Below are 27,795 nucleotides of genomic sequence, written 5' to 3' on the forward strand. Positions count from 1 at the left end.
TTAAACATATTTATTATATATCAAGGAATTATATAAATAATTATATATGTATATAATATATAATAAAACTCTGTTTAGTCTGTTTCTGTGTCCTGTGGCAACTATTTCTATGGTAATAGGAGCCACACCTGAACAGCCACAGTGTTAAAAACCAAAAAGAAGTGGGCATAGGCCTATAAAAAGGAGGCTATTAATGGTTGAGGGTACTTTGGAGTGGCCCAGCTTGGAGAGCTGGGAGATACTTGAAAAGCTTAAAAATAGTGTTTGAAAAATACCTCATTATGAAACAACTATGCCAAAAAAGGAAATGTTTCCATTATGGAAGAATTCATTCTTATCATACTTGGTAAAAGTTTTGTTGAGTATCACTGCTTGAAATACTGACATCTTAAATCTTTCATTAGCTGATAAATGTATAATGGTAAAAGATTGCTAAGGGAGAGACAGATCATGTGCTGAGCTCTGCGAATTCTTTAGATCTAAATGCCAAAAACAGCCATCACCCAAAGTTCAATTCATGAGGACAGCACAGAGAAGATCTGTGATTAGACTGGGTGTACGTGTGGGTTACAAACCAGATAAAGACCTTATGTAAGTTGCTCAAAGGTTAAGCATGAACCCAATGTACTATTTGAGTGGGGGGAATAAAACATGTGACCCTACACTGCCTTCACCACATGCCTTCCCTCACTATTGACTTGTATTTTGAACTATTAAAACAAAAATGCTGCTATTCTGGATTTTTTCAGTACTTCACAAACTTTTAATTATACACCAATCACTGTACTATTTTTGTGCACTTAAAATTAAAATTTGCTGAAGCATTCAACCTCATTTTCTTTCTGCTTGCTGGAAGAATTTTTCCAAACATAACATTATCAGTACTTGACATTTTCTATTGTCATCTGGTAAATAGGCCTAATTTCAAACAAAGTATCTATTACATTTATTTCTAATTATTGATTACTTGCTGACAGATCTGATGTTGTTTTCCAGCCTACAGAAAATCTAATGTCAGCAAGTTGACCGTTGTCAATGAAAATCTCGAGTCATTACTTTTTTTTTTTTTTCCCAAAGAAGGAACTGAGATTACACATAATCCATATTCACAGCACTCTAAAGCAGAACACACACTAGTCTAAAATCCCAGTTGCACTGATTGATTGGCTCTCTTGTATTTCCTTGCAGGAAAAATTCAAAAATTCAATTCTGAAAATAAAATGCATTCAAAATGGGTTTTTTTTTCCTTTTTTGGAATATTTTATTCTCCTTGTTTCCATATTTTTTTCCAAAGGATACAGTCCTTGCATAACAGAAAAAAGTGGGAATGGATGTTAATAATAGACCTATAAATACTCCATGAGTACTTATGATAAGTATAAATACTCAAGCATGAATATTAGAGAAACCATTATTGGAACATTACAACAGCAAATAAACAAAACATTCAGCCAAGTGCTATAGATAGTGGTTTTATATACTGTAGTTTAAGGAAGGTCAGCAGAAATGTCAAGTAAGAATAATAGAGAGATTTCTTTTCTAGAGCAACAATTTAGCTCAAGTTAGTTAGGATGGTAAAAATATGTTATGTTAATATTATGCTTTCAAATGATTATTCAAAGAATCCTTAACTTACATGTGGACCAAAATTACAAACGTTTTTGAAACAAGCACAAAAATGTACAAAAAAATTTTTTTTTTTTTTAAAATGTGATGAGATAAGGGTGACTATGGTAATGTAGAAAAAAATGCAATGACAAAACCAACCTGCTCAAACAGGGGAAAAAAGCGCAAGTATTCAGATTTAAATAAAGATAACTACCCCAGTGTAACTACCCCGACACCTGTGAGCTTAAATACTTACAGTATTTTATTACTTCCATGCTGATTTGATTTAAGAACGGCAACAAATGAGAAGTGAAGTGATATCATACATTACTGATTCATGGCTTGGTTTATTCTTAGAGCATGGAATTCTCCAATAACATTATATATTTTGATCAAATGATGGAAATGGATTCCTCATTAATGAAAGCAAGCATCATTACAGTACATCTGATAAATTTTGTATTTGCAAAGTTCACTTAAATGTGTCCATCACAGGAGGATCTTAAAAGGATAAGGCTGGTGATGTTCTATATTGCTATTGTCAACAAATCCCAAGAAATTCCCATTTCTCAGTTTGCTCATCCTCAGAAGAGATACGAGGAAAGAGGAGTCAAGGCAACAGGCATTTAACAAAATGAGACATCCTTGCTTCGAAGCAGTCATTTTAAAGCGATGTCAATCAAATATGACAGCTGCATCATCTGTCCATTGTCACGCCTCTTTTATACGTCACGGGTGCCGAAAAGATTTCTGCAAAAGGATACACCTGTGCATCCTCGCTCATAGCTTCTCTGGCAAGCCTCCTCTCTTCGAGATGCATTTAGGAATTGAGACGTCCTTCAAGCTGAGATCGATTTTCCGGATCACAGACAGGTGGACGGAGGAGCGAGGAGACGAGATGGCACAAAATAGAGAAATGAGAAGAGCCTCAAAACCAACAATGCTTTAGTCCGTCTCTCAATACTTTCTAACTTCCTCCAGTCTGTGGCTCTGGGCCCCGAGCCCACTGGTTCCTCCTAAAGACTTTAAAATCTTTAAAAATGGGTCACAAAATGTATGCTTTCATTTTTTTAAAAAGGAAAAATTATTTCCTACAAACAGCTGGGCACTTATTTTTTTAGCCACTGATACTCAAACAGGAGTAAATACTGTATTTGGAATTATTGTCAGCTGCAGATTGATACACATTTGGTGTATTTTCAGTGTGAGAATAGTTTGTAATAGTAAAAGTGGAATCATCTCAAAATAAACTACAGTGCCTATGCTCACCCTAATAAAAAGGAACATGTCACCCAGTGCAAAAGTGTTGCTCATTAATGTGTTTTTAATAGTTTTTGGACAACAATGGAGTTCTATGGTACAGAGGAATAATTTGGCTATATGAAAAACATAGAATATCACCAAATTTATCCTTTAAATCAGTTTCTGTTTCTGCCTTTATCTTGTGTCAAAACAAGCATGTTTCCATGTGCCGTTTGCCTTCACCATGTAGATGAGCATGTCAGCAGTAAATGACAGTTTGCACACAACACTCAGGCAACGTTTAAGATCCTAAAGAGGAGAGGCACCACACAGACACAACTAAAACCAACAACACTGTACACAATGTAACGGTACGGCAACTCTACTTTCATGTGCTGCCTCGCCTGTCTTACATCATCTGAAGGCAGCCCGAACAGTCGACACAAGAAAGGAACAGTCACTGCTTTCATAACCATTCTTGTGACGAGGAGGACAACGACTCCAATGGCGAAGCGCAGCAGGGAGAGAACCACCAAGCTAATGCTGATTGGTGGTAAAGTTAGAGGAAGTGAGGACAGTGGTGGATCAAGCAGCAGCCCCAGCTGATAGTTCACATGGGTAGCCAAAGCGGCTCCTACCCCGGTGCCCAGAGCCTGAGCTGTATCACCCCGAGAGGTGCTCCAGGAATCCAGAGAGAAAGCCACAAGTCCCAGGCTCACATGTGACACGATAATCACAAGTGGAGCATAGTGGTCCATCATGTAGAAGCTGTCGATCTTGTCCAAAATTGGCTGGAAGAAGGCTAGAATAAGAAGGCTGTACAGGAAGCCAGTGATTACCTCCTGCAACACAGGGACAAATTATTGTAAAGCAGGAGCAAATTTTCTCACTATAGAAAATACTTGCTTGATATAGCCACCGTCTTATAAAGCATATGTATGATTCATTTGCAATGTTTTAATGACCCATTTGACATGAGAAGTTAAAATCAAAATATATCCCGGCATTTTCTTAAAGTAGTGCCAACATACTGCAAGTAATGCATAAAAAGTCCGAGCTCTTTTAGCATCAGTTTCTATATCAAATAAACAACAAAGCACTTTGCTGTTTCCTGTCCTGTAGGTGGCGCCACAGAATACTTTTCACCAAGACATTTGATCTAAGCAACAGAGTCCTAAAGCCTCCTGTAAAATCAGCTGAGCTGCTGACTGGTAAACAGGTGTTACTGTTGGAAGATGCAGAACATAAACAATATCTACTAACATCAGTTGCCTGGCCACCGAATCTAATCTAACCTTATCTACTGGCTTTGAGTTGTTTAGTGGTTCTGCTTACAGATATTATTCCAGGAATCATACATTTGAAACTCCTGTTAGAATACGTAAAAAAAATAATCTGTCCACCTACAGAAATATAAAATATGCGCAGGTGCTTTCAAAGACACATATGTAAACCTGGTGCTAAGATTGTTGGTTGAAGGTGTCCTCCGTAATATATCAAAGAATGAAATTTAGCATCAGGTATACTGGAGTCATGCCTGCACCATCATCTGAGGTGTATATGATGTTGCGTAATATAAGTTAAATGACACCAAAAGTTGAAGACAGCGGTGCTTTGCATTTCCTAGAGAACGTTTTTGACCAAGCTGAGGTAGACCTCAGACCTGAGTTACCATTCTGAGCTGAGACTATAGGTGTCAGTGGAGGCAAAGTGTCCAGGTGGAGCTGCATCACTTTATATTCTTGAGTTAATTCATATTTCAGTGAGGGATTATTTATTTCATATTATTTATTTAATATACTTACCAGAATAGAATGCATCCCCATGTAGACTCTGCTTACACAGACCAGGACACTCCAGCTGAGAGCCACACAAAACCCAAACAGGAAGGGGTACTAGGAGAGCGAGCATAAAAGACATGGCATGAAAAGACGAACATAGATATTAGAAAGGTGGCTGCAGATGAGACTTCAAACAATATAAAACTCCAGATCATAGTTTTCTGAATCAAACTAAATTTTTCTTAACATCCCGTTGACTATGACCAGAATATACAGTTGAATTTTGGGAACAGAAGCTACAGTGCCACTGTTCTTAGCAGGGCATTAATGGCAATATTTCAATTTACATAAAGTCCCCTGGACAGTTCACAGCCAGTGGAAATACTAGCTTTAAAAAAAAAAACAAAAAACAAAAACAGTGCATAGTCCATTTAGAAAACATTTAGATGATATCTTTGAAAGAATTCATACCAAGGTCACTCTGTGAAAACAAGGGTGTACTCTAGAGCCATGCTGGTAGCTGTGAGGCTGTGCTTAGGCACAGTGGTACTTTGAGCTAAATGCTAATGTTAGCATGATAACATGCTCACAATGACAATGCTTACATGCTGATGTTGAGCAGGTATAATGTTTACGATGTTCACCGTCTTAATTCGCTAGTATGCTAATATTTACCAATTAGCAGTAAACACAGCTGAGGATGATGGGAATGTATTTAGTTTTGCAAGTATTTGGTCATAAACTAAAGTATAAGACAAATTAAAATTTTACCAAATTTAACGGCAACTCTAACAATAGTTGTCCAGATATTTCACAAAAACCACAAATGTCAACCTCATGGTGGCGCTAGAGGTAAAAGTCAGGGGATCACCAAAGTCATTAGGATTCATCATCTGGGCACCATGGATATCTGTACCAAATTTCATGGCAATCCATCCAAATGGTTGTTGAGATATTTGAGCCTGGCCTAAAGAGGCTGACTGACAGACAGACCAACCAACATAATCTTCCCTAGATCCACACCGCTACCAGTTAATAAGTGTAGGTCTTTTAACACTGTTTAGCTAACACTTTGAATCTTCCTCCTGCCCTGGAAGCCATTTATGGTCTGCATCTCATCTTTTGTAACCTTTCGTATTACCTCTCTCTAAAATGTTTCAGTTTATGATAACTTGATAACACCAAGGGAGTTCAGGCAGTTCTGAGAAACAACATTAATGCATCTCTTCTATTAACATTAAACATAAAGTGCACAAGATGCAGGGACAAGCTGATTTAACTAAGAGATTACTAAAGAATTTTGAAATACAGGATGTACATGGGACCTAACAAATGACAGGAATGCATTGTGCGTCATTAATGCATCACTTTTCAAACAGCACAGAGGCTGCTATTAGGGTTGGGGTTTCATCGCATCTGAATCCAGTGTCTCTGCCCCTATCCACACAACTTTTTTCTTTGCCAACTCCTGCCTTAATGCATCTTCTGAGTTGTTGATCATATAACCTGTGAGGAGATTACATCAGTATCAGTGTATATGCCGGCCAAAGACTAAACAAGAAACTACAACAGAGAAATGCCATAATACATTTGAGGCAGTTTGGAAAAAGTTTTGCCATAACACAGTTTGTCCACCAAACAGCTCTAAAACTCCAATATTGGCCTCAAAAATCCAGTATAGCTTGTGTTACACTGTACCTCTGGGTGGAGCTGTTCAATTAGAAGTATTAACTGTAGTTTGTCTAATGAATTGACCATAAAAACAGCATGCAAGTGTTGTTCCCTCATTTCTTAATGATTTGTGACCTGGCTCAGTCATGGAGGGGGACAGAGACACTAAGCTATTTAAATCCATTTAGGAGTAATTTACATATTAGGCCAAAGTCTGAGTACCGGTTGTTCATCACAAACTAAAGACAAAACTAAAAGACTTGGAAAATTGGATATCCTTGTCATTTATATTCTGTCAAAATGTGTGATGGAGGCTGTGGATCTACTGCTGCCCTATACTGTTTATCTCTTTGCACAACCATGAGGGTGGAAAATCCAAACTGTAACAGCACAGTAGGTGAACAAGTTTCATTGCTTTGAGCTCTCTACCTGACTGATCCTACACTCTTTTCTCTAGTAAGCCTGCCAACCCTCTTTCTTCCACAACCAGAAAAGACACTCACAGGAAACGTCGAGTTTTCTCATCCCTGACTTTGTTTATTTGCATTGGTGTCCATTGATACTTTAGATCAAAATGTTTACTGAAACTTTTTCTCTTCCCCTAAATCACATTCGCTAGTCCCTTCTCTCTCTTTCTGACAATGTAGAACAATAAAGCCTGGTTTATGCTCGACACAGCGTCCCTGTCACGAGGGTCCAAGGGCCAAGAATTACATCATTGCGCCTTTTGCATAGAGCTGCAAGCTGTCGCCACGCTTGGTCGCGCACCTCTGAATTTTAGTAACTAGGCGCCTCTGTTCTTGCTCTCATTTCAAAATGGATGCCAGAGGTAGACTGGTAAAGCAGGTTTGCTTCTACAAAACACATCTACCACCCTTTTTTGAGATACCACAGGGACAGCCAAATGACTCAATTCATGGAGAGAGATCGCCACCACACTGGCAAAAGATAAATAATTTTGTTGGAAAGTGTGGAAAAGTATGAGGGATCGCAACGTTGGTTAATGACATTCTTCCAGTAACTCGTTGACTTCTTGCTTATTCACATGATGTTTTGTTTGTACGCCCCCTGGCGTGTCGGAGAATATTGCAATGTTGAGCATAAATGCCTCTGTGCCTGCTTGCAGCTCTGCGGAGGCAAGCGCCACGCTGACTTGCGCGAGTGTAAACAAAGCTCAAGTCTTTGGTTATCTAAAAAGCAAAGCTACTTTTTCACCTGTACTTCTCTGACACACGCTGTCTTGGCTTAACAGTCCGCTTAAAAAGAGGAATGTTTGTTGTCTTGTATGGAGCACAACAGCTGCAAGCATCAACTATAACTTAACAGATTTATGTTCTTCTTGTTATTCAGACTGGGCTGTAGAGCTTCGTACGGGACTGGGCAACAAGGATTAACAGTCTGTGCTTCTTTTATTTTTTTATTCCTTTGGCGAGACTGACCCTCCTTGGCACTGAGGGGCGGTGGAGATAAATCTCATGTGGACTTCTATTAGGTCAGGTGACCTGTGTGTTTCTCAAACTCTCGTCTTTCTTTTTTTTTTATTTAGATTTTACCTGAACAAACACATATACTGAAATATGTTGGATGTGGAACGATGTTGCAAACTTCTCGACATTTGAAACTGTGGCTCTTGGGGCCCTTTAATGTCTGGGATCTTGGTGCGTCTGGCCACCTTCCCTGTAGGTTATCAAAACATGTTCATATCCTGTGGATTAAGGCTAGGCCACTGAATTCTAATACAACATGAAGAGGGAGAAAAACACTGCCATAGCATTGAGGTATTTGTTAATTTAGATGTATCAGGTTGCACCTAGTAACCTGTAATAACATATTTGCAGTTCCATACTGTGTATTGCCTCAGAGCTGAATTAACACTGTAGGGGTCCCTGGGGCTAAAAATGAGCTGTGGGCCTTGCTGTTCCTCCCTCTCTTTGGGCACAGCTATCCTGTTGTGTTTCAGTACCCGTTAGGTCAGCTGGAAAACTCCCCTGGCGTGCGGTGTGTTGGTTAGTTTGCGTAATTCAGCACAAATATGCACCATGTAAGCATAATATCAAGGGAAGAAACAAAAGGTATTTAAACTACAGTTTCATACTGTACAAAGCCATACAAGACAGGTCATAACGGGTAATAATGCAGGAGACACCTTAAGGCCCTTATCATTTCAGTTCAGGGTTTCTGAGGTGTTAAGGCCATGTATTTGATGAGTGTGACTATTGTTTAGGCAGTCTATTGATGAATTTGATGATTTCTGAGGCTAAACAATTTCCTGAGGGACATCCTGTAGTTAATATTGTGCTTCAGTACTTTAGTATTACCAAGTAAAAGTAGGGCTGCAACTAAATATTATTTTCATTATCAAGTTATCTGCTAATTACATTCTTGATTAATCGTTAGTTCCATAAAATATCAGAAAATTGTGAAAAATGCTGAGCACAATTTCTCAAAATCCAAGTTGACATATTCAAATTACTTGTTTTGTCCAAGCAGAAGTCCAAAAACCCAGAGATATTTAGTTTCATATCACAGCAGGCCGAGAAAAACAGGAACCAGTGCATTTTGACATTTTAGCTTTAAAAAAAATGGTTAAACGAGTAACTGATTATCAAAACGGTTTCTGTTGATCAACTAATTGTTTCAGGTCTAAAGCAAACCATTACCTATCAAGTTCCAATTTATCAAATTAAAACAACTAATTGCCAAACCATGAACCTGGAGCCTTTGGGGTCCCTGAGGCAGTTGATTCCTTTGTCCTGTTGGTAATCCAGCCTTGGCACGTCTACTTCTGCACTCAAGCTGTACATGTCTACGTACACTACACATCTGTCTGCATTGCAGTCCTTTGTTTCCACCTGTATTTGACACTCTGAGGAGGTGTGTGTTTAAAAAGGTGCTCACCTGCCACCGTCCGTAGGTCAGCATGAAGACACAGAAGGGTATGGCTGTCCCTGTCATGGCGTGTGTGGACGGCATGCTGTACTCGGAGTTGTAGAAGACCTCCACCTTCACCACAGGAGGGGACGCTGGCCGGGACCAGCGGACCATGTCCTTGGTGGACTGCCCCACGAACAGGTTCCAGGCCCAGACCACGATGAGTCTGCGGCTGACCAGGGCGTCGATGTTCCAGAAGAGAAAGGGGAAGAAGATGATGAAGAACATCTCGTTGCCCAGCTCAGTCCCAAACGTGAACAGGTAGAACAGGAACTTGTTGTGGATCAGGAACTCCTGACCCACATCTCCGGTTAGGGAGTTTTTCCGGAGGGGTTTCGCCCTGGCGGTGTCTGGGTCGACATTAGCTGCTGGTGGTGGTGCACCATCAGGCCTGACGGTGCTGTCACCCTGCATCCCGTTAACCTGTGCGGTCGCATCCCCGGTTGCTCCATTCCTAACACTGACGTCCGAGCTTTGTCCCCCCTGTTGGACCCTCTTCCTCAGCCCGGGACAGTCCGGCTCCGACTGTCCACTGTCAGGCTTGGTCGGTTGAACCGGAAATGTTCCTCTAACGCCGCAGAAATGTTGAAACCTCGCTACATGACAGGGGTCTTGGAGATAATTACACAACTGCACAAAAGCCTTTACAAAGTCGTTCGCCATGACTCAAAATAACAGTTAAGGCTAGTTTAAAATGCACAAATGAAGTTCATGTTCGTCGAGTGAGCTTAACGTACCGGTGAAGTGATGCCCGTTGCATTCATCTCAACGACACAAAATAACTGATTTAGCTAACAGCGCGGACAGCTACACCTCACTACCTGGTGTTCGCATTCAAAACACAGACCTTGAACACCGGCGTGGAGGTTTTGGACTGCAGCATCCAAAGTCCGTCACAGATAGCTGTTAATCTGTAACGTTACTTCACCATATAGCCTTATTTTACAGCTTGGCTTCAAACTAACTGCGTCAGGCCGTTATTCCTGTTTTCACGCTTCTTCTTCTTCTTCTTCTTATTCGGTTCATTTTCTTCTTCGTTTAACTTAACGTTGGTCGGTCAATGTCCAAAATGTCCAAGTACCACCCCTGCTGGCGTTGTAATAAATTTCACATGTTCAGAAAATGTGTCAATATTGCCTCAAAAGTACAGTTAGATAACCAGGGTGGAGGAAGTATTCAGGTATTACACTTAAATAAAAAATACTGCAGTGTAAAACACCACATTACAAGTGCTGCATTCAAATGTTACGCAAGTAAAAGTATATAATTTATAAGCATGTATTATAAGCAAATGTTTTTGAGAATAAAAAGTAAAAGCACTCATTATGCAGAATGCTCCCTTTCAAAGTGTTACTTATCAAAGCCTATTATTTTATTGGATTATTATGAACATGTAAGCAGTATTTAGTGTTGTGGCTGGTCGAGGTGGAGCTAATTTACTTTATACAGTATACTGCTGGGTAGTTTAATCTATGACAATGCATTATATTTTCTAAACTTTGCATGCAACATCTTAATCCACAAAGTTACAAGCACCTATAGCTGTCACAAAATATATTGGAATAAAAAGTACAATATTTATCTCTGAAATGTGATAGTAAAAAAAGGAACAGGAATTGTAGGCCCACATCACATTATATGCATAATACATATATATAAGTCTCCAAATCATTACCCATTTCAAAAGCAAAAACAAAATGTAAGTTCATACACAATCATAACAGAAATTCCAGGCCAGTTCATGTACACAGAGAAACCAAGAGACAAAAGACCCAGAATAACACCGGAAAATCTGCGGGGTTTGCTCCAAAATAAAAGTAATTCATTTTATTGTAAAGGCTAATGTGACTCACTTAGATATTTGTACAAGATATCGCTGAAAACCGATCTTCATTTACTGAGTAAAGATCCATCCAAGTTGTCCGTTACATGTGTTGTGACCTGATTGTGCCTCAGCGTCTCCAGTTGTTATGTAGGTTGATGTAAGTGTAGAACAATGTGTAAAAGTGCTGTTAAAACGACAGTTTGGGGATAATAATTACCATTTACCTCAGATTCCACACGAAATAGTCTTCAATTTGTATTTTCACTAACACATTCTGCAACGAGGCTTTAATTTTTAAAACCTCAGTCCGGATGTACCTCTTATAACTCTGGTCACCTTGACTCTTGTGGTTCACGCTCCGATCGGGCAGACAGCTGAGGGGGGTATTTAACATCAGCACGACCACCGAGCAGCCCTGAGTCTCTGTCCTGAACCCTCATAATGCATGGGGGCAAGAGAGGACTGGTGGCTCCGCAGAACACTTTTCTGGAAAACATTGTCCGGCGCTCCAGCGGTGAGTTTTACTCTAAAAGGGAAACAAGAATTAATGGATGTTGATTTGGCATGTCAATCAAGGCACCGCGCAGGGCTGCATGGGATGATAAAGTAAACCTATAATGTTATTAAATGTCATTTACTGGGAAGCAGCATCAACTAACACTTTACTGTAATTTCCACTCCTTTTTTTACAACTACCTAACAATGCAATATATGCGTACTGATGAATTATGCAATAAATCCAAATGCCCTGCGTTAATAAGGTAAAATCAGTATTAGCTATAGAAACACTGGTCTCCCCAAAGAGAAAATACTTTTTTTAAATGTAAATTTAGGTGAGACTTCATGTTTTATTGCTCATTATATGATGATTTAAGGGCTACACTTTCTAGTACAATGAGTTCTTCAGGATGAATTATTATAAGAAACTTGAGCTGTGTTTTAAGAAGGGAACCTTTCTGCGTGGCTGATTATGTTTTTGGTGTCTTTCAAAAGTCCATGTGGACTGAGCACTTGTATGTGCACAATAAGTGAATAAATAAATAACAATAACAATATAGATGTTGCAGAGATGCTGGTCAGAGTCAGACAATATTTAGTTAGGGCTCATGATGTGCTGCATGGTGCCTTTCTAGTGACAATTCAGGGTGAATTTGTCTTGTTGATTTTTCTTAAATGTCAACACTCATATGAAAATAAACAGTGACACAGTAAATATGAGAGTAATCTTAGAAAGATTGGGTTTGCAGCCATTTCTAAGAGAGGCCTTTTTAGTTTTCTTTTGGGGGATGTATAATGTGATTTGTGTTTATGGTGACTCTGTTGCGCTTTATGTTATTTTATCTCTTGTAGTGCCTTTTTATTGTATTGTATTGTGTATTGTTTTGCAGTAACATTTGTTAGTATTTGTTGTTTCTATTTCATAAAGGTAATTCTGTCATTAAAAATTCATTTTTGGACTGACAGTCTGCATGGCAGGCAGCAGCTCCCCCATGAGAGTCAGCCTGAGTGTGTGTGTGAGAGATTGAAGGTTTTCATTACAGGTACAGAGAACCGAGTGCATGAACTGTAGTATGAAGAAAGAGAATGCAACATGAATTAAATGTCTGAAAAGTTATTGCTCACCTCTGTAGTATATTTTAGGCAAATTTAGTCTGTGACAATACTCTGAAAGTCATTCATTATTGTCTGTCTCAGACGTTGAAACCCTGCAAAAGCCTACAGAGCGGATGCATTCATCATAACATAAACTCATGCAACACTCGAGCATTAAAAGATAAACATGCAGATGCTTCAAGTTTGAACTGTTGTAAAGCTGAGGAACTTTGTCGCTCCTCATCAATATTTCATTAACATTAAGGGTGGAACATAAACATTTTATCAACAACTATTTCTGTCCAGTGACTCGTCTGATTACCACTGTTTACTGCTGCTTTAAATATTAATGAACTTGTTTCCATTACATATGGTTATTAAAAGAATGTTAGGAGTGGGAGAGTTTTTCTGTAATTCATGACACTGGTCAGCAGGGTTTATAGGAGACTGTTACATAACTCCAGTTGCAATGAGCGTAAGACAAAACCCCCAAAGGGTGATCAACAGGTGCAGTAGTCTGCAGGTGTGCTGTCAGCAGTGACTAGTTTTGTTCCAGACTGCTGCATTTTTCCTGTTTTGTTGCAGAGACCAGTTTCCTGTTGGGAAATGCACAGATTGTGGAGTGGCCGGTCGTTTACAGCAATGATGGATTCTGCAAGCTGTCTGGATACCACAGAGCTGAAGTCATGCACAGGAGTAGCACCTGCAAGTAAGATGCTTTTTTTTTTGTAGCATGATGGCCTGAATGTGAAGATACAGTAGACTGTTTACATGAAACACATCTTGGAATAGTCAACTAATTCAAAAATATGGAAGTGGTCAAATCTGACAAACAGAGAACAAGAAATAAAATACATCTTGATCTTGATGTTGTTATCTCTAGAAAATGTGACCGCTGATTTGCTGCATCTACAATTTAGATTAAAAGAAACAAAGTATTCAGTCCACTTTAATTATGTCTGTCTTTAATCCTCTGCCTTTCTTTCCCAATGACCAGCTAACACGCTCCCTTTTGCTTCTTGCTATTCTTTCTCCCTTATTTTGCAGTTTCATGTATGGCGACCTGACTGATAAGAAGACTATAGACAAAATCAGACAGACGTTTGACAACTATGAGTCCCATTTCTATGAGGTGCTGCTCTACACAAAGAATAGTGGGTATCACTATTGAGTCCTGTGTTTTTACTAAACTAATAATCAAATGTATGATTAAAAGGGAGTTGTTTTTTTTTACAATAACTTTTACTCCTCTTTGTCCCATTATCCATTTGTGCTCTCCACAACTCTCATTTTAATTGTTTCCTACAGGAACACCAATATGGCTTTACATGCAGGTAGCTCCAATCAGAAATGAGAATGACAAGGTGGTGCTTTTCCTCTGCACATTCAGAGACATTACGCTTTTCAAACAGCCGATTGAAGATGAATCAACTAGAGGTGAGACGGTTCAAATTCTTGTATCTCGACTAAATGTTTTCCGCATGGCTGCATTCAGTATTTCAGCGTAGTCGTGATAAACTGTTGGAGTTCATCCTCATTTCTTCTTCCACACACTAAAGGGTTAGAACATGCATTTACATCATGTTAATGTCTCATTAAGGTCCATCCATTGTTATCAAAGCTCAATTATACCCAACGAGACCATGGAGGGTGCAGTGCAGCCGAAAGTCTCAAGCACACATGAGTGGCTGTGACTTAGCAGACATTTGTTTCCTGGTATGTAACATACAACTGTCCAGGTGTTGTGTGTGCGGGTCAGTGAACACTGGTCTCAGTGGTGAGATGTCCCAGGGGGTTAAGTGTGCCACTAAGACATTTACATACATCAAGCAGAAACAAAGGACGCTCAGACCACACGGGGATGGTAAATGTATGAAAAAACACTGATTATACACACAGGGAATAAAAGAATATCAGTCCATTTTAACACAAAAGTGTTTACTCTCCATGGAATTTATTTGGGTGATGTACAGTGCCAAAAAGTGTACAGTATTCCCGCTTTTTATAGCATTTGTGTACTTATTATTATTTCTTCCTTTCTGCATAGAAACACAGTTAAAAGTCTGCCAGGATGATGCATTCATGCACAATCATATAGATTGGAAAAATGACTTTCCTAAACTGAAGGGATCTTGTAGTCCCGCCTCTTCCCTCCAGCATCGACAACCACAAATACATTTCCCACAAGTGGGAAACACTGAATTTAAATTTCAGTAATGTAGTCTTAAAGTGATTTCTTTATGAAGAGAAATAATCAATATTAAAAAGTAATTGTTCTGCATTGTTCACTGCCACTAAAAACAATTTAATGCAGGCACACAGCACAACATGGAATCCGTACCCTCTTTCACACAAATACGAATTTATTTTGTTGTCTTTTTGTCTCTAAGCAGGATGGACAAAGTTTGCCAGACTGACGCGGGCGCTGACCAACAATCGCAACCTGGTGCAGCAGTTAGCACCACTGAGCAAGACTGAGGTCAGCCACAAGCCCTCCAGACTGGCTGAGGTGAGCAGTATCCGGGTGTAAAGGAAGAGTTTTCAAATTCTATAAATCTACTTAAATATACCTCAAGTTAAATCAAGAAAGTGCCTTAAAGAGAGTGGATCTTGAGTCTGTAAAAGAATAATATTTTTTTCCAATCAAGAAATTAGTTACTTCACAATTTGAAGGAAAAATCCACCCTAAACTTGTATAGCACGATTATAAAACACATCTATGGAGAACTTTAATTTCTGGGTCCATATTGACGTCAACAGTCTTAAAAAGAAAAACTGATTTTAGAAAAGGCAAAAATACCAACTGTTAATAGACCTGATCTGTCCTTAAACCATGTGTCTGACCCTTTTCACATTTATGATGAGTCTTCTGTTCCTTGATACACTTCACATGTGATTCTGTACTCATGATGGTAAATGTTCCCTCTCAATGAAAAAGGCTCTTCAGCTGGGATCAGACATTCTCCCTCAGTACAAACAGGAGGCCCCTAAGACCCCTCCACACATTATCCTCCACTACTGCACCTTCAAGACCACCTGGGACTGGGTCATCCTCATCCTCACCTTCTACACTGCCATCATGGTGCCCTATAACGTCTCCTTTAAGACAAAGCAAAACAATTTGGCTTGGCTGGTGCTGGACAGCATCGTAGACGTCATCTTCCTGATCGACATTGTGCTCAACTTCCACACCACCTTTGTGGGTCCTGCTGGAGAGGTCATTTCAGACGCCAAGCTGATAAGAATGAATTACATGAAGACGTGGTTTGTCATCGACCTGCTGTCCTGTCTGCCGTACGATATCATCAATGCCTTTGAAAATGTGGATGATGTGAGTGAATTGTTTTTATTTAGGATTGATTTATTGCTAAAATGGCTCAGGCATTGGTACTTAACACTTTATATAAATATCAAAACATTTCTGATTGCCTGTTTCTATGAAGGATGTCATCACATCTGCTTCTCCAGCCAGTCATCTCCGTGAGTCTTCACATTTCCACAGGAATACCACGCGGACAGAAGACTCTGTACTCCCAGTAAGGAAATCCATGTTTTTCTTTTAAAGCTGCTATAATCAAGTTTTTTTTTCATATTAACAGTGGTTCAAATGACTACACGTAATGTTAAAGGAGTTGGTTGTAGCGACAAACCCACAAAGAATTATCACCTGACTCTGCAGTTCCCCTCATCTCTATGCAGCGACTTAGCATCTTTTAGCTAATTGTTTTGGTTATTCAACCAACAACTTTACTGTTTTGATTCAGTCTCACAGCTCTCATCAGCGTCGTTTACAGCAGCAGGCAGCTGTTTTCAGCAAGGAAAACTGTTAAACGCACTGTATGCTACCTGCTCAGCACCACCCGCATCCGCAGACACAAACAAAGTTAGCGATTAGCTGGTGATCATAGCAGAGCAGTGAGTGAAATTGGATTTACATTTAGGTGACCAGAAACTCAACTCCAAATGATGCTAATGTTGCTCCGTGTCTGCTGGATGCGTAAATAGGCAACTTGTTTCCGCTGCCCCCAAGTGACCAAAAAAATCAGTTAATCCAGGTTTAAATAAGATGCAGTTTCTGAGAAATGTCAAAAGCATACCCTAATATGATTCCTGCAAGATTCAGATAAGACAAAGAAGATTTTCTCATTTCTAACATAATCAATGACAGTCACTGCTATAAGGGGCTTTCAAATAAAAAGGCAACCTTGTTTATCAGCGCTTTGGGGAACGCAGAGGAACTAGTGTTTTAATTTAACTGTAAGAGTGGAAAAATGACTTTGTACAACCAAGTTTATAGAATAATCTCAGTTACACTTATTGAATCCATAAGGAAAACCTTTCGAACATTAAATACAGTAGGGCTGCAACTGGTGGCTATTTTCATCATCAATTAATCTGATTTTTTTTCAACAGTTAATTAAATATTTGGTCGCTAAAATGTCAGAAAATGGTGTAAAACTTTCATCACAATTTCCCAAAACTTAAGTTGACATGTTCAAATTGCTTGTTTTGTCTGGCCAACAGTCTAAAACCCAGAGATATTCAGTTTAATGTCATAGAAAACAAAGAAAACTAGCAAATATTCACATTTGAAAAGCTGGAACAAGTTTATTTTTGTGGCTTAAATAATTAATCGATCATCAAAATATTTGCTGATAAATAAAAAGTCGTTTCACCTCAACATCATAGTATGTCGGACTCGCATCTTCCACCTGTCTCTTATTGTAGGGTCTCAGCAGCCTCTTCAGCTCCCTAAAGGTGGTCCGCCTGCTCCGGCTGGGCCGAGTGGCCCGGAAGCTGGACCACTACCTGGAGTACGGAGCAGCTGTCCTGGTTCTGCTGGTGTGTGTCTTCGGTCTGGTGGCCCACTGGCTGGCCTGCATCTGGTACAGCATCGGAGACTACGAGGTCATCGATGAGACCACCAACACCATTAAGACGGACAGCTGGCTCTACCAGCTGGCCCTGAGTATTGGGACTCCTTACCGCTACAACGCCAGTGGTACAGGACAGTGGGAAGGTGGTCCCAACAAGGACACTCTGTACATTTCTTCTCTCTACTTCACCATGACGAGTCTCACCACCATCGGATTTGGCAACATCGCTCCGGCCACAGATGGCGAGAAGATTTTCTCCGTGGCTATGATGATGGTGGGCTGTAAGTACTCAATCACTTTCCAACATTAAGCACCTTGTTTTATAGTATATATATATATATATATAATCTTCTAAATACATTTTAAGCAACATGCTTTATTCAGTTGATGTGCTTTCTTAGCACTGCAAAATTTTCATCTTTTCCAAATCACATATTAGAAAAGTTTAATTGGTCGGATATTACATAACAGATAGCATCATTGCATCATTACTGTTCTTGGTATGAGATGTGGTTACTGGAGCAGTAAATGGAGGTGACATTAGAAAGACAATAAAGTCACACAGCCGTCTAATACAGATCCACAAGAGCTCTTACTATTACATGAACACACACATTTAAACAGCTTCCAGTTAACACCAATCTTTCCTGTGTTCTTCCAAGCCTGTGACAAATAGCACAAAAACCCTAAATATATCAGTAATTGCCAGTGGACAGTCAAGTGAAATTCAAGGGAAGCTTTTCAAAAGCAGCTCAAATCAAAGTGACCACTGTTTTTCTTCTTCAGTGGACATACAGTACAACCTTGACAGTCCAAATAAATCTGAGTAGAGGTCAAAAGAACAGCAGCTGCACTGTTGTTTCAGTGGCGTACAGTATGAAGACAATATGTGCTGAAACACTTATGGTTGTGCGCTCTCTCTCTCTCTTGACTAGAAAAGGTGTGTTTTACCTCAGTAACATACCAATTTCAACTGGCATATGCCACTTACCGACTAAACAGCATATCACTCATGTTCCACTGACATACCCCAGTTTGTACGCTGGCATTTTTGCCGCTATAAGCATTAAGTTAATGCCAAAGCCAGCGGGATGTTGTGCATTTAACCCTGTAGCAACTGTAATGTGCCAAATATCTTTATAAAAATAATTCAATATAAACATAAAGAGAATTGAACAATTTTATGGTTTTGTCATTCAAACTTTGTGTGAGCTAGGTCATACAGGGCCAACATTTAGCTATGGCTAGCCCAGCAAGCTAGCTCCCACAAAGTGATTAGTGTAACAGTGACAGCTGCCTATAAAGAGTGATTATGTTATAGTGACATAAGCTACAAGTTTATGTCAGCAGCTGCAGGTGGGAAGGTCATTTATAATTGGCATATGCCAGCAGAACAACAGCTGTATAGCAATAACCACTTTCTGATGTCCGCGTCACTCTACAGCAAACGATACACACATCCTTTGATGCTATTTTCATTTAATTCATGCATTCATCCGTTCATAATATGCAACTACAACTTTGCAGGAGCCGAAACAATCTGGATGCATTTACTTGCATGCTAGACACAATAATGCGCTCCACAGCCCAGCTGGCTGTCTGACAGCTGCCAGTAAAGCAAAGGAATGGTAAAGATGTTGTCCAGGTCCAGGAGAATCTGCACAGACGCAAATTGAAATTCAAGCTCAGTATTATTAACACATGGCTTCTTCTTACGGACAAGTCTGTGGTGTAGCAGAGATCAACATTGTTGTATGCTAATTTATTTTAAATTTAATCATCAAAAATGACATATAGACACACGCATTCCCAGATAAATATATGCATACATACGTGTATATGTTAACAAGCAAGCAAGTAACATAAAAGCACAGTAAAAATATGTATGCATGCATTCATAAACCACTAACAAACAGTTAAAACAATCAAATGCAGTTAAAAACACCAATGACCTGTTATTTCTTACAGCCCTTTGAGCCTCTGTTAAGTATTTTTAGCTGCAGTCCTGCAAAAAAGGTGACGTTTTATATCTCAATTGATACGAACAAGAAAAAATTGCGGATGTAAATTTACATTTACTTTATTTATTCATCAGGGATAATGCACATCAATTGACTATGATAACTGATTATGATACAAATGTGTCAGATTTAGCCAACTGGTTAGTTTTCATCAGTTGCCCCAGCAGGGCAAATTAAATAAGCAGTATTTGTGATTAATCCAAAAAGAATAGTTAATTCCGGGACAAGGAAATATTGAGCTACTATTTTAAATCTTAGTTTAATAATTGAGAGAATTTTTTGTACATAAATAATTCTTTACACTCGATAGTATTCGGTAATTCACAGACTCTCCTGACTCATGTAATTCACATTTAGCTGCAGCCTCGGTGTTTGAACCACTGGGGAGAGTTTAGGACTCGGCTTTGTCGATAATAAAAAGTGACATGTTCAGCGCCCGTCACAGCCTGCTCTATGAGGGTCTGTCTGAAGGTTAGTCATCACTACCCTCCATCAGAAAAGCATTGTCTTTGTGTTAATTCACTCATACTGAAAGTATTATCTCTGCTTTAAATAATGTTTTTTCATTTTTCTACATCGCTCGGTCACTGATGCTTAATGCAAAACAATAGGGACACATAACTATTTTCATGTAGTGAACCGATGTAAACTGATACAGTGAGTCCAGGTAAAAGCCATTATCTACAACAACCACAATATAGTATTTTTTACATTCTGCATATTTTAGATCCAGTTGAGTTGCAGGTTTTGATGAGAAGCAACTGTAAATTAGATCAAGATCCGGCTTATTATGTAGAGTCTTGTGTAACATGAACTCACATGTGATGCAGTGTTATACAGTAGAGTATAGCATGTTGTGTAATACTACTGGCTTATAAACAGTCTACACCGTCAAGTTTGTCTTTCAGTGTCATATTTCTAACTTTACATTAAAACTACCTGTAATTTAGGATGGGGTGAACGTTAAAGTCACGTAGTCTCACCTACCTCAAATGTTTTATTCACAAAATTGAGTCCATTCACCTTAAAAAGTGATTTGATTATGTGAAATTATTTGAAAGTCAAACCAACCTCATTTAAATTACTTTGAACATCTTCATAAAAATAGAAATATCTATTTTTATGCAGATGTCTGTATTGTTTTCATCACCCACTGCAGTTACAGTAATAGCTTCACCTTTTGTGTCACCGCTTCCACTGTTCCATGCCTTTGCATACAGTCACGACTCGCCTTCATGCACTAACCTTTGGCCCACTCCTCTAAAACAGCATGTAAAGTGATGCAATAAAAACAAGTGAGGGAGACACAAACTGACAGCCACGCTTCAAGGTTTGTACTTCCAAAAGCAAACATCCAGTTCTCTGGTGGTGTTTCGATCACGAAGATCACTCAGTCACACTGAAGTGTCGGGTTCAATTACGGCCGATAAATCTCCTGCTACAGATACAGTAATTGTGCATGAGGAATAGAAGAAAGGGAGAGTTTTCCTGCAGGCTTGAGTGTAGTAAAAGGACAATGAGCCATCATGTTAGATATGTATCCTGACCTCTGCGATCCTGCTGTGGCAACTGGAGACGACTCTTTCCTCCTGAGTGGGTAAACCCTCACGATAAGAGATACTGACTGACTCTTTGAGGTCACTGCAGCGCTGCAGCACAGCACTCTTACTGAGGAAATGTGCATTATGACTTGCATTATAAAGGCTCACAATCTCATTGTGTGTGTGTGTGTTAAGAGAACCATTTTGTCAACCATACAGTAGGCTATCATGCTGGGATTGTAGAATACACGTGTAGCAAAGTACATTATTTAACAAAATCACATTATTTTCACTACAATCTGCAGCAGTTTTTTGCATCAGTGAAACATCATTGCTTACTTTATGCTAGTAGCATCCAGCATTATGTCGCCAACATTCAGTGCACCTTTTCACATATTTCCAATGTTTTTTCCCTTTCACTATAAAACCAATTCCCTTAACTTTTCACCTTAATAATAAACACATAAATAAATAAATGCAAAACCAATTATATTTTTGTTTCTAAAAAGAACCCCAATTGAGATACATAATATGTATAGTCTGAGGGGATTTTAAGGAGTAAAAACACCTTCAAATTGTTCCAAAAAACATGAAAACTATCCCTATATAAATTAATGGACTGTTATATATTAAGATATTTAAATTAGATTTTAATGGAATAATTAATTGATGTAATGTAATGTACATATTTTAAGGGTTGGCACCTTAATTGAAAACTTAAGGTCCTTTTTAAGGTAAAAAGTAAAAACATGCATATAATCCATTAAAAATACTTATATGTAATAATCCATTCATTTACCAAATAATTAACTCCAAATTTGAAGTGAAATACCTGAATACTGTTTGGAATACAAATCCTAAGTATCATACATTTTTTTACCTGAAAAAATTTCAGACCTTCATGTGAATGATGCCAAATCATTTACTAGAATAAAACCTCCCGTCTCATGTTGTTGAATAAATCCACCCTGCATGTCAGTCTGTTTGTAAGGCTGCTTTGTTTTTATGCAGGTACCTGCCTTTTGCTCTTCATCTCTTGTTTTAGCGCTGCTATATGCAACCATCTTTGGAAACGTCACCACCATCTTCCAGCAGATGTACACCAACACAAACCGCTACCATGAGATGCTCAATAATGTGCGCGACTTCCTCAAGCTTTATCAAGTTCCCAAAGGTCTGAGTGAGAGGGTCATGGACTTCATCGTCTCCACCTGGGCCATGTCGAAGGGCATTGACACAGATAAGGTATTATTATGGATCCAAAACAAACAGCTCTTACCACAACAACACCTTATGCTCATAATGTACCTAATATATACTGAAATTAAAATTGTATTAAGTGGAAATAGTGTATTCTTTTAGAGATATCACAATGTACTGATTGAACAGAGCTTTTCCCTCTCCAAGAGCACCAGAAATGCTCCAGATGTCAATCTTTGTCTTGACCTCAAAAATCACGTCACTAGTCGCTGGGATTTCTGGACCTAAAACATTTTTCTAACCTATACACTGTTTTGTAAAGAAATCCTGAATTCACTGAATTACTGTTTATATGCATCGCAGATCTTTTTTGGGTTGTGATCTTCTAAAACATAAATCTGGCTACATGTTAACTGTGACTGACTATTACTAAGCCAGTTTCATGTTTCTGCTATCGTTGTTTTATCTTACCATATTGAAATGCTCCCTAACAGATAAGAAATAAAATGAAAAACATAACTTTTGGCTGGACTTTACTGCTTTGGAAAATGTTGACCGCTACTGATGAAGTATATATGATTAACTGCTCTGATATCTCACCGTTCTCTCCCAGGTCCTCTCAATTTGTCCCAAAGACATGCGGGCAGACATCTGCGTCCACCTCAACAGGCAGGTGTTCAACGACCACCCGGCGTTTCGTCTGGCCAGCGACGGCTGTCTGCGCTCTCTAGCTGTGGAGTTTCAGACCACACACTGCGCACCTGGAGACCTCATCTTCCATATCGGAGAGAGCGTCGACACCCTCTGCTTTGTAGTCTCTGGTTCTCTCGAAGTCATCCAGGATGATGAGGTCATCGCAATACTAGGTAATCCAACGTAATATTATGAAACAGACCAAGCCACGTTTTATTGTGGCATAGATAAAACTAGAGGTTGTCTCAGTACAAAGACTTACAGGATGTCCTCTACCTGAATATAGCCACTTTTATTCCTGTTTTCTTTTTCTCTGAAAGCAGAGAAATGTGATATATATATATATATATATATATATATATATATATATATATAAGTTTATACGTTTTATTTACTATTATGTTACTTTGTTCCCCTTAACTTTTGTATGTCACATGAGATGTTTATCTCAAAGAATCCATCACTTTCCGCCTGTTATAAACAAAGTGATAATGTCTGGCTCCATCCAGGTAAAGGTGATGTGTTTGGAGACGTGTTCTGGAAAGAGACCACGCCTGCCCGAGCTTGTGCAAATGTCCGAGCTTTGACTTACTGCGACCTGCATGTCATCAGGAGAGAAGCTCTGATGAGGGTGCTTGACTTTTACACGGCGTTTGCCAACACGTTCTCCCGCAACCTCATCCTCACCTGCAATCTGCGAAAACGGGTAAAAATGACTCTCAAACTCTTAACTTAATTCTTTCTTTGTAAAACATATTCTAGTGGAGTGAAGCTTCCAAACACACCAGGCATAAATTTGGGTAAATCTATTTGATGTGTGGTGCAGCCATAAACAAACATGGAGTCTTGGGTTCAGTGGAGACTCAGTGTAAACATCATAGAGAGTTGGAACAAGCTGATACAGAACATATATGATATTGTCAGATAGTCAGACAGTGGAATAACAGGATTTTAACAACCATAAAGCTGGATACTAAAGGCAAAAAATGTATCTCAATGGAGTTTGGAGTCCTTACTTATAAAAGAAAAATTGCAATTTGACCAATGTGTGAAAAGGATCAATTTGAATCACTCTGCACATGCACACTGTTCCTGATAACATTCAGAGTTCAGAATTGTTTTTGGCGATAGGACAATCACAATAATGTTGTGAGAAACAAAGAAAAACAAATAAGAAATAGTTCTCTGAGTCCAAACTAAGACTCTTATTAATATTTGATGGAGCTTCTGCAGGCTATACATATTAATCCCATTAAGGCATTGAGATGTATTCCTTTCCAGTCTTGATTGTAAGTTGCTCCTATATATGTGTAATATTGTCCTATGGGATCAACATCACATAAATTCTTAATGAATATTCCCTTTAAAGTCAATCTGGCACATGTGGTTTGTTGTGCTCTTTGTTCAGGACAGGTTTATATGAAATATTTCTGAGGTACAGCAGATCTTATCAGTTAAAATATGCACTTTTAAACAGACTCACGTTTACTTAATATAATCTCTGTCTCTAGCAGCCCTTACTAGGAATATTAGAACTGTGCAACTCAAACACAGTCATACAAACTGTGTGTTTACATGCAGATTTCTGTAATGATTTTATAAGGTTTTAAGTAACTATATACTTTTAATTTCCTCTCTGACTTTTCTCGTTTGTTAGGGCTCCGTTATAAGAGTCTTATGTAATCACATATAGTGAAATCAAACAGCCTCAGTAAAGCAGCTCTAAATCTAATTTCAAGGCAAACTGTGGCTACATGTTGAAAGATTTATGGCTTGTACTTAAAATGTATTCAATGAAAATAAAGCCATCTATTATTCATTTGAGCAGCTTTAGAAACTGTTCGTGCCTGCATAGGTTTAGGATTTACTCTCTGCCCTCTTTACTGTTATGGATTCAGTTAATTTGTGCATGTGCATGAATGTGCATCTCAGCCGTATCCCGAATCCATTCAATCAGTGCCTGAAAGCAATTCCTCAAATGCGTTTGCTTTATTCTTTGTCAGTTATGTGTTATAACGCAACATTTTGAACCGTTTCCTTTTGGTTTCAGTGTATTCAGCTTATTGTATTGATAGTTACTATCACAGTTTCTTAAACAGCATTGATTAAAAATGTTTGCAAGAAAGTGAGACGCTGGGAAGTTGCATCAACTTTTCCCTCTCAAGGCTTCGATATTGCTCCATTAACACTTTCCCTTGTGCAGTGCTGCTTTCAAGTCTTGAATATTTCAGCATACATATCAGGTCTAGATGCTTATCCTTGATTTAAAGCTGCATTATATATGTACATTCTGTAGAGCTCTACTATTGTAATTTAAATGTGGCCTCTGTGTACGGATTCTCCCTCTTGCAGATAATCTTCAGAAAGATTGCTGATGTGAAGAGGGAGCAGGAGCGCCAGAGGAACGAGGTGACTCTCTCCATTCCTGAAGACCACCCGGTCCGCAAGCTGTTCCAGAGGTTCAGACAGCAGAGAGATGCTCAAACACCAGGAGAGTCTCACGCTTACTTTGATCATAACTGTGTGCAGGTGGAGCCGCAACACCACCATCACTCCGACTCAAACTCTTACGCACAGTGTCAGTCTTTGTCTTCTCAGCAGCAGGAGTACAGCTCCACCGCACAGAATAACGCACCCTGCGCAGGAGGAGGGGGAGCAGGCAGCGGCTGCAGCATGGCTGCTCCTCTACAAGCATTTGTCCACACTGAGGAGTCAGAGCAAAACTGCACACAGGAGGCTGGGGAGTCTATATCGAGGCCTTGTGCGGAGAGTCAACTTTGTCAGAGGGTCAGCAGCCCTGTACGGAGCAGTCGTGCAGGTGGAGGGGGAGCTGTAGGCAGCAGAGGCGCTCGAGGCTGGGCAAAGTTTAGAAACGCCACTTCAGCTGCACCACGGCCTCCTGCTGTCGAGCAAGAAAAGCAGCCGCAGAAAGCAGACGAGTGGCCAAAAGGATCCCAGTCCTCGGAACAGTTAGGAGCGGCCAAGAAGAACCGGGACTCGGAGGAAAGTGCAGACAACAACAGCAACAGCACCGGAGAAGCAGGTGAAGAAACAAGCGCCCTGCACAAAACGGACTCCTGCGACAGTGGTATTACAAAGAGCGACCTACGCATCGACCGAGCCGGGGATTCAAGAAGCTCCTTCGAAAGAAGCCCGATGGAAAAGAGCCCGATGGAGAGAAACCCGTTCGAGCACAGCCTCGGGGTCGACTCCCTCAAACACTCTTTTGTTCAGCCGGCGTCTGAACAAGCGCTCCTGCAAGTGACCCTGCATGAGGCCAAGCTGGAGCTGAAGGGAGACATTCAGGTCCTGAGCGGCCGCCTGTCAGTCCTCGAGTCCCAGGTGAGCGAGATCCTCAGGCTGCTGTCGATAAGAAGAAGACTCTCGCTGCCTCCAACGTCCTCCCCGAAGGCCAGAGTGAAAAGTCAAGATTCAGTTGCCGCCTCCAAGCCTGTCACGCCGAAAGCAGATGATGGGCCTTTTTGAATTGACTGATATTAAAACCCTGGATCTCATAAAAAAACGGATTTATAGAAGCATCGGTTTGCATGTCCTGCTGGACTCTGGCCTGCCAAAGAAACTTCTTGCATTAAACACTTGACTGCATGCAGAAATCCCCTTTCATGTTACCGTAGCACTACAAAACCCCACAAATTATTCTAATAGTCTTTGACTTATGAGGCACTTTTATGGTCCTGTGTATGCTACATTTGAGAATGCCAAAAAGGAACAGGAACAATTATTGAACAAACAATGAAAAAAACCAAACATCTATACCATTTTTACAGGCATTATAAACCAACATAGAGCTACATTATCTCATGTATGACACTCTGATGAAGGCTTTTGTTGAAACATCTTAGCCTCACTAAAAAATATGGCGGAGCTGATGTCAAGTCACATTTTTCAAAACGTATTTTGAGTCTTTTTGTAAAGCTGTCATCTCCATGATCCTCCTGGACTTTTTTCCCCTGGATGTTAATTTACAGTTTTTGGCAGAACACCTAAACAAAGGGTTAACCTGCCATAACTTTCAGAATTATTTAAACAACTTGACGAAAGCAGGAGCAGCTCAGACTTTTATCATCCTAAACGTTTCCATGTGCACCCTGTATGTTAAATAAATGTCTCCCTCTGTCTCATTAAGCAGGAGACTCTCACTTTTTCGTTTTTTGCTGCCAATCTTCAGTGGAGTGACAGTGGTGACTGACTACCTAGAGTTATTAATTGTCAGGTAATAATATATGTGCCTTACAATAATAAAGCCTCATTCAGAGTTGTTTTGATGAGCCATAATCAACTCTTTATGGTTTTTGAGCATATTATTATAATTGAAGATGTTAACCCAGCGCTATGCATTCCTTTTATGAGCTGTTTAGAAACTCTTTAAATTGTGTTTGAGCTTCATTCCCACGCATGTAAAATAGGAAGAGGAAAGCAATAATGGCAGTTTAATAATAGATTTTTATAGTTAATTATCATTTTCTCAATTTTCTTGTGAAAGATATATTTTCCTTTAAACAAGATATTAATGAAATGAATATTTCAACAGGTAATTGCAGCAAACTTACTGTTTATTCCTTCATGTAACTTTGCCTCCTACTCAGGTATATTTGCTCTAATGATGAATTTCAGTATTTATTTCAGTACGAGGGATTTTGCCTATTTGTAAGATGAAATGCAATGCTATGCAAATCTAAATGAACTGACGCTGGTGATGCAATCATTAGAATTTGTTCTGTTGGGATAAAATGATAACGATGATGTACACGAACAAACAGCGTGGTTACAGTTTCAGTTCATGATGTTTTC

The 27,795-nt window shown here is 39.4% G+C and overlaps 2 protein-coding genes across 3 annotated transcripts; one reads left to right on the plus strand and one right to left on the minus strand.

Annotated features, from left to right (window-relative positions):
• Positions 1 to 1,236: 1,236 nt before the first annotated feature.
• Positions 1,237 to 10,268, minus strand: LOC122862800 (sphingosine-1-phosphate phosphatase 1-like). Its single transcript, XM_044168488.1, has 3 exons — positions 9,201 to 10,268; positions 4,656 to 4,745; positions 1,237 to 3,692 (listed from the first exon to the last, which is right to left on the minus strand). The coding sequence occupies exons 1-3, from the start codon at positions 9,894 to 9,896 to the stop codon at positions 3,141 to 3,143; spliced, it is 1,338 nt and encodes a 445-aa protein (XP_044024423.1). The 5' UTR covers positions 9,897 to 10,268; the 3' UTR covers positions 1,237 to 3,140.
• Positions 10,269 to 11,414: 1,146 nt separating this feature from the next.
• Positions 11,415 to 27,761, plus strand: LOC122862868 (potassium voltage-gated channel subfamily H member 5-like). Of its 2 annotated transcripts, none has more exons than XM_044168675.1 (12): positions 11,415 to 11,572; positions 13,237 to 13,360; positions 13,699 to 13,805; positions 13,960 to 14,088; positions 15,042 to 15,160; positions 15,590 to 15,982; positions 16,095 to 16,187; positions 17,380 to 17,809; positions 22,136 to 22,335; positions 22,904 to 23,156; positions 23,493 to 23,689; positions 25,336 to 27,761. In XM_044168675.1, the coding sequence occupies exons 1-12, from the start codon at positions 11,500 to 11,502 to the stop codon at positions 26,467 to 26,469; spliced, it is 3,252 nt and encodes a 1,083-aa protein (XP_044024610.1). In that variant the 5' UTR covers positions 11,415 to 11,499; the 3' UTR covers positions 26,470 to 27,761. The 2 variants fall into 2 exon arrangements, with proteins under 2 accessions (XP_044024610.1, XP_044024612.1); XM_044168677.1 differs by having other exon boundaries at positions 15,045 to 15,160.
• The last annotated feature ends 34 nt before the right edge of the window (positions 27,762 to 27,795 follow it).

The sequence above is a fragment of the Siniperca chuatsi genome, linkage group LG16 (genome assembly GCF_020085105.1).
Source record: "Siniperca chuatsi isolate FFG_IHB_CAS linkage group LG16, ASM2008510v1, whole genome shotgun sequence".
Lineage (NCBI taxonomy): Eukaryota > Metazoa > Chordata > Actinopteri > Centrarchiformes > Sinipercidae > Siniperca > Siniperca chuatsi.

What these genes read in the sequence shown, in the direction of transcription:
- LOC122862800 (XM_044168488.1), bottom strand. Translation starts at nt 9,896, where the DNA reads ATGGCGAACGACTTTGTAAAGGCTTTTGTGCAGTTGTGTAATTATCTC. An exon ending in TGACCTACGGACGGTGGCAG is followed by an intron (nt 4,746 to 9,200) that starts GTGAGCACCTTT and finishes TCGCTCTCCTAG; the next exon opens with TACCCCTTCCTGTTTGGGTT. An exon ending in TGGGGATGCATTCTATTCTG is followed by an intron (nt 3,693 to 4,655) that starts GTAAGTATATTA and finishes CCTGTGTTGCAG; the next exon opens with GAGGTAATCACTGGCTTCCT.
- LOC122862868 (XM_044168675.1), top strand. Translation starts at nt 11,500, where the DNA reads ATGCATGGGGGCAAGAGAGGACTGGTGGCTCCGCAGAACACTTTTCTG. An exon ending in CATTGTCCGGCGCTCCAGCG is followed by an intron (nt 11,573 to 13,236) that starts GTGAGTTTTACT and finishes GTTTTGTTGCAG; the next exon opens with AGACCAGTTTCCTGTTGGGA. An exon ending in AGCCCTCCAGACTGGCTGAG is followed by an intron (nt 15,161 to 15,589) that starts GTGAGCAGTATC and finishes TCAATGAAAAAG; the next exon opens with GCTCTTCAGCTGGGATCAGA.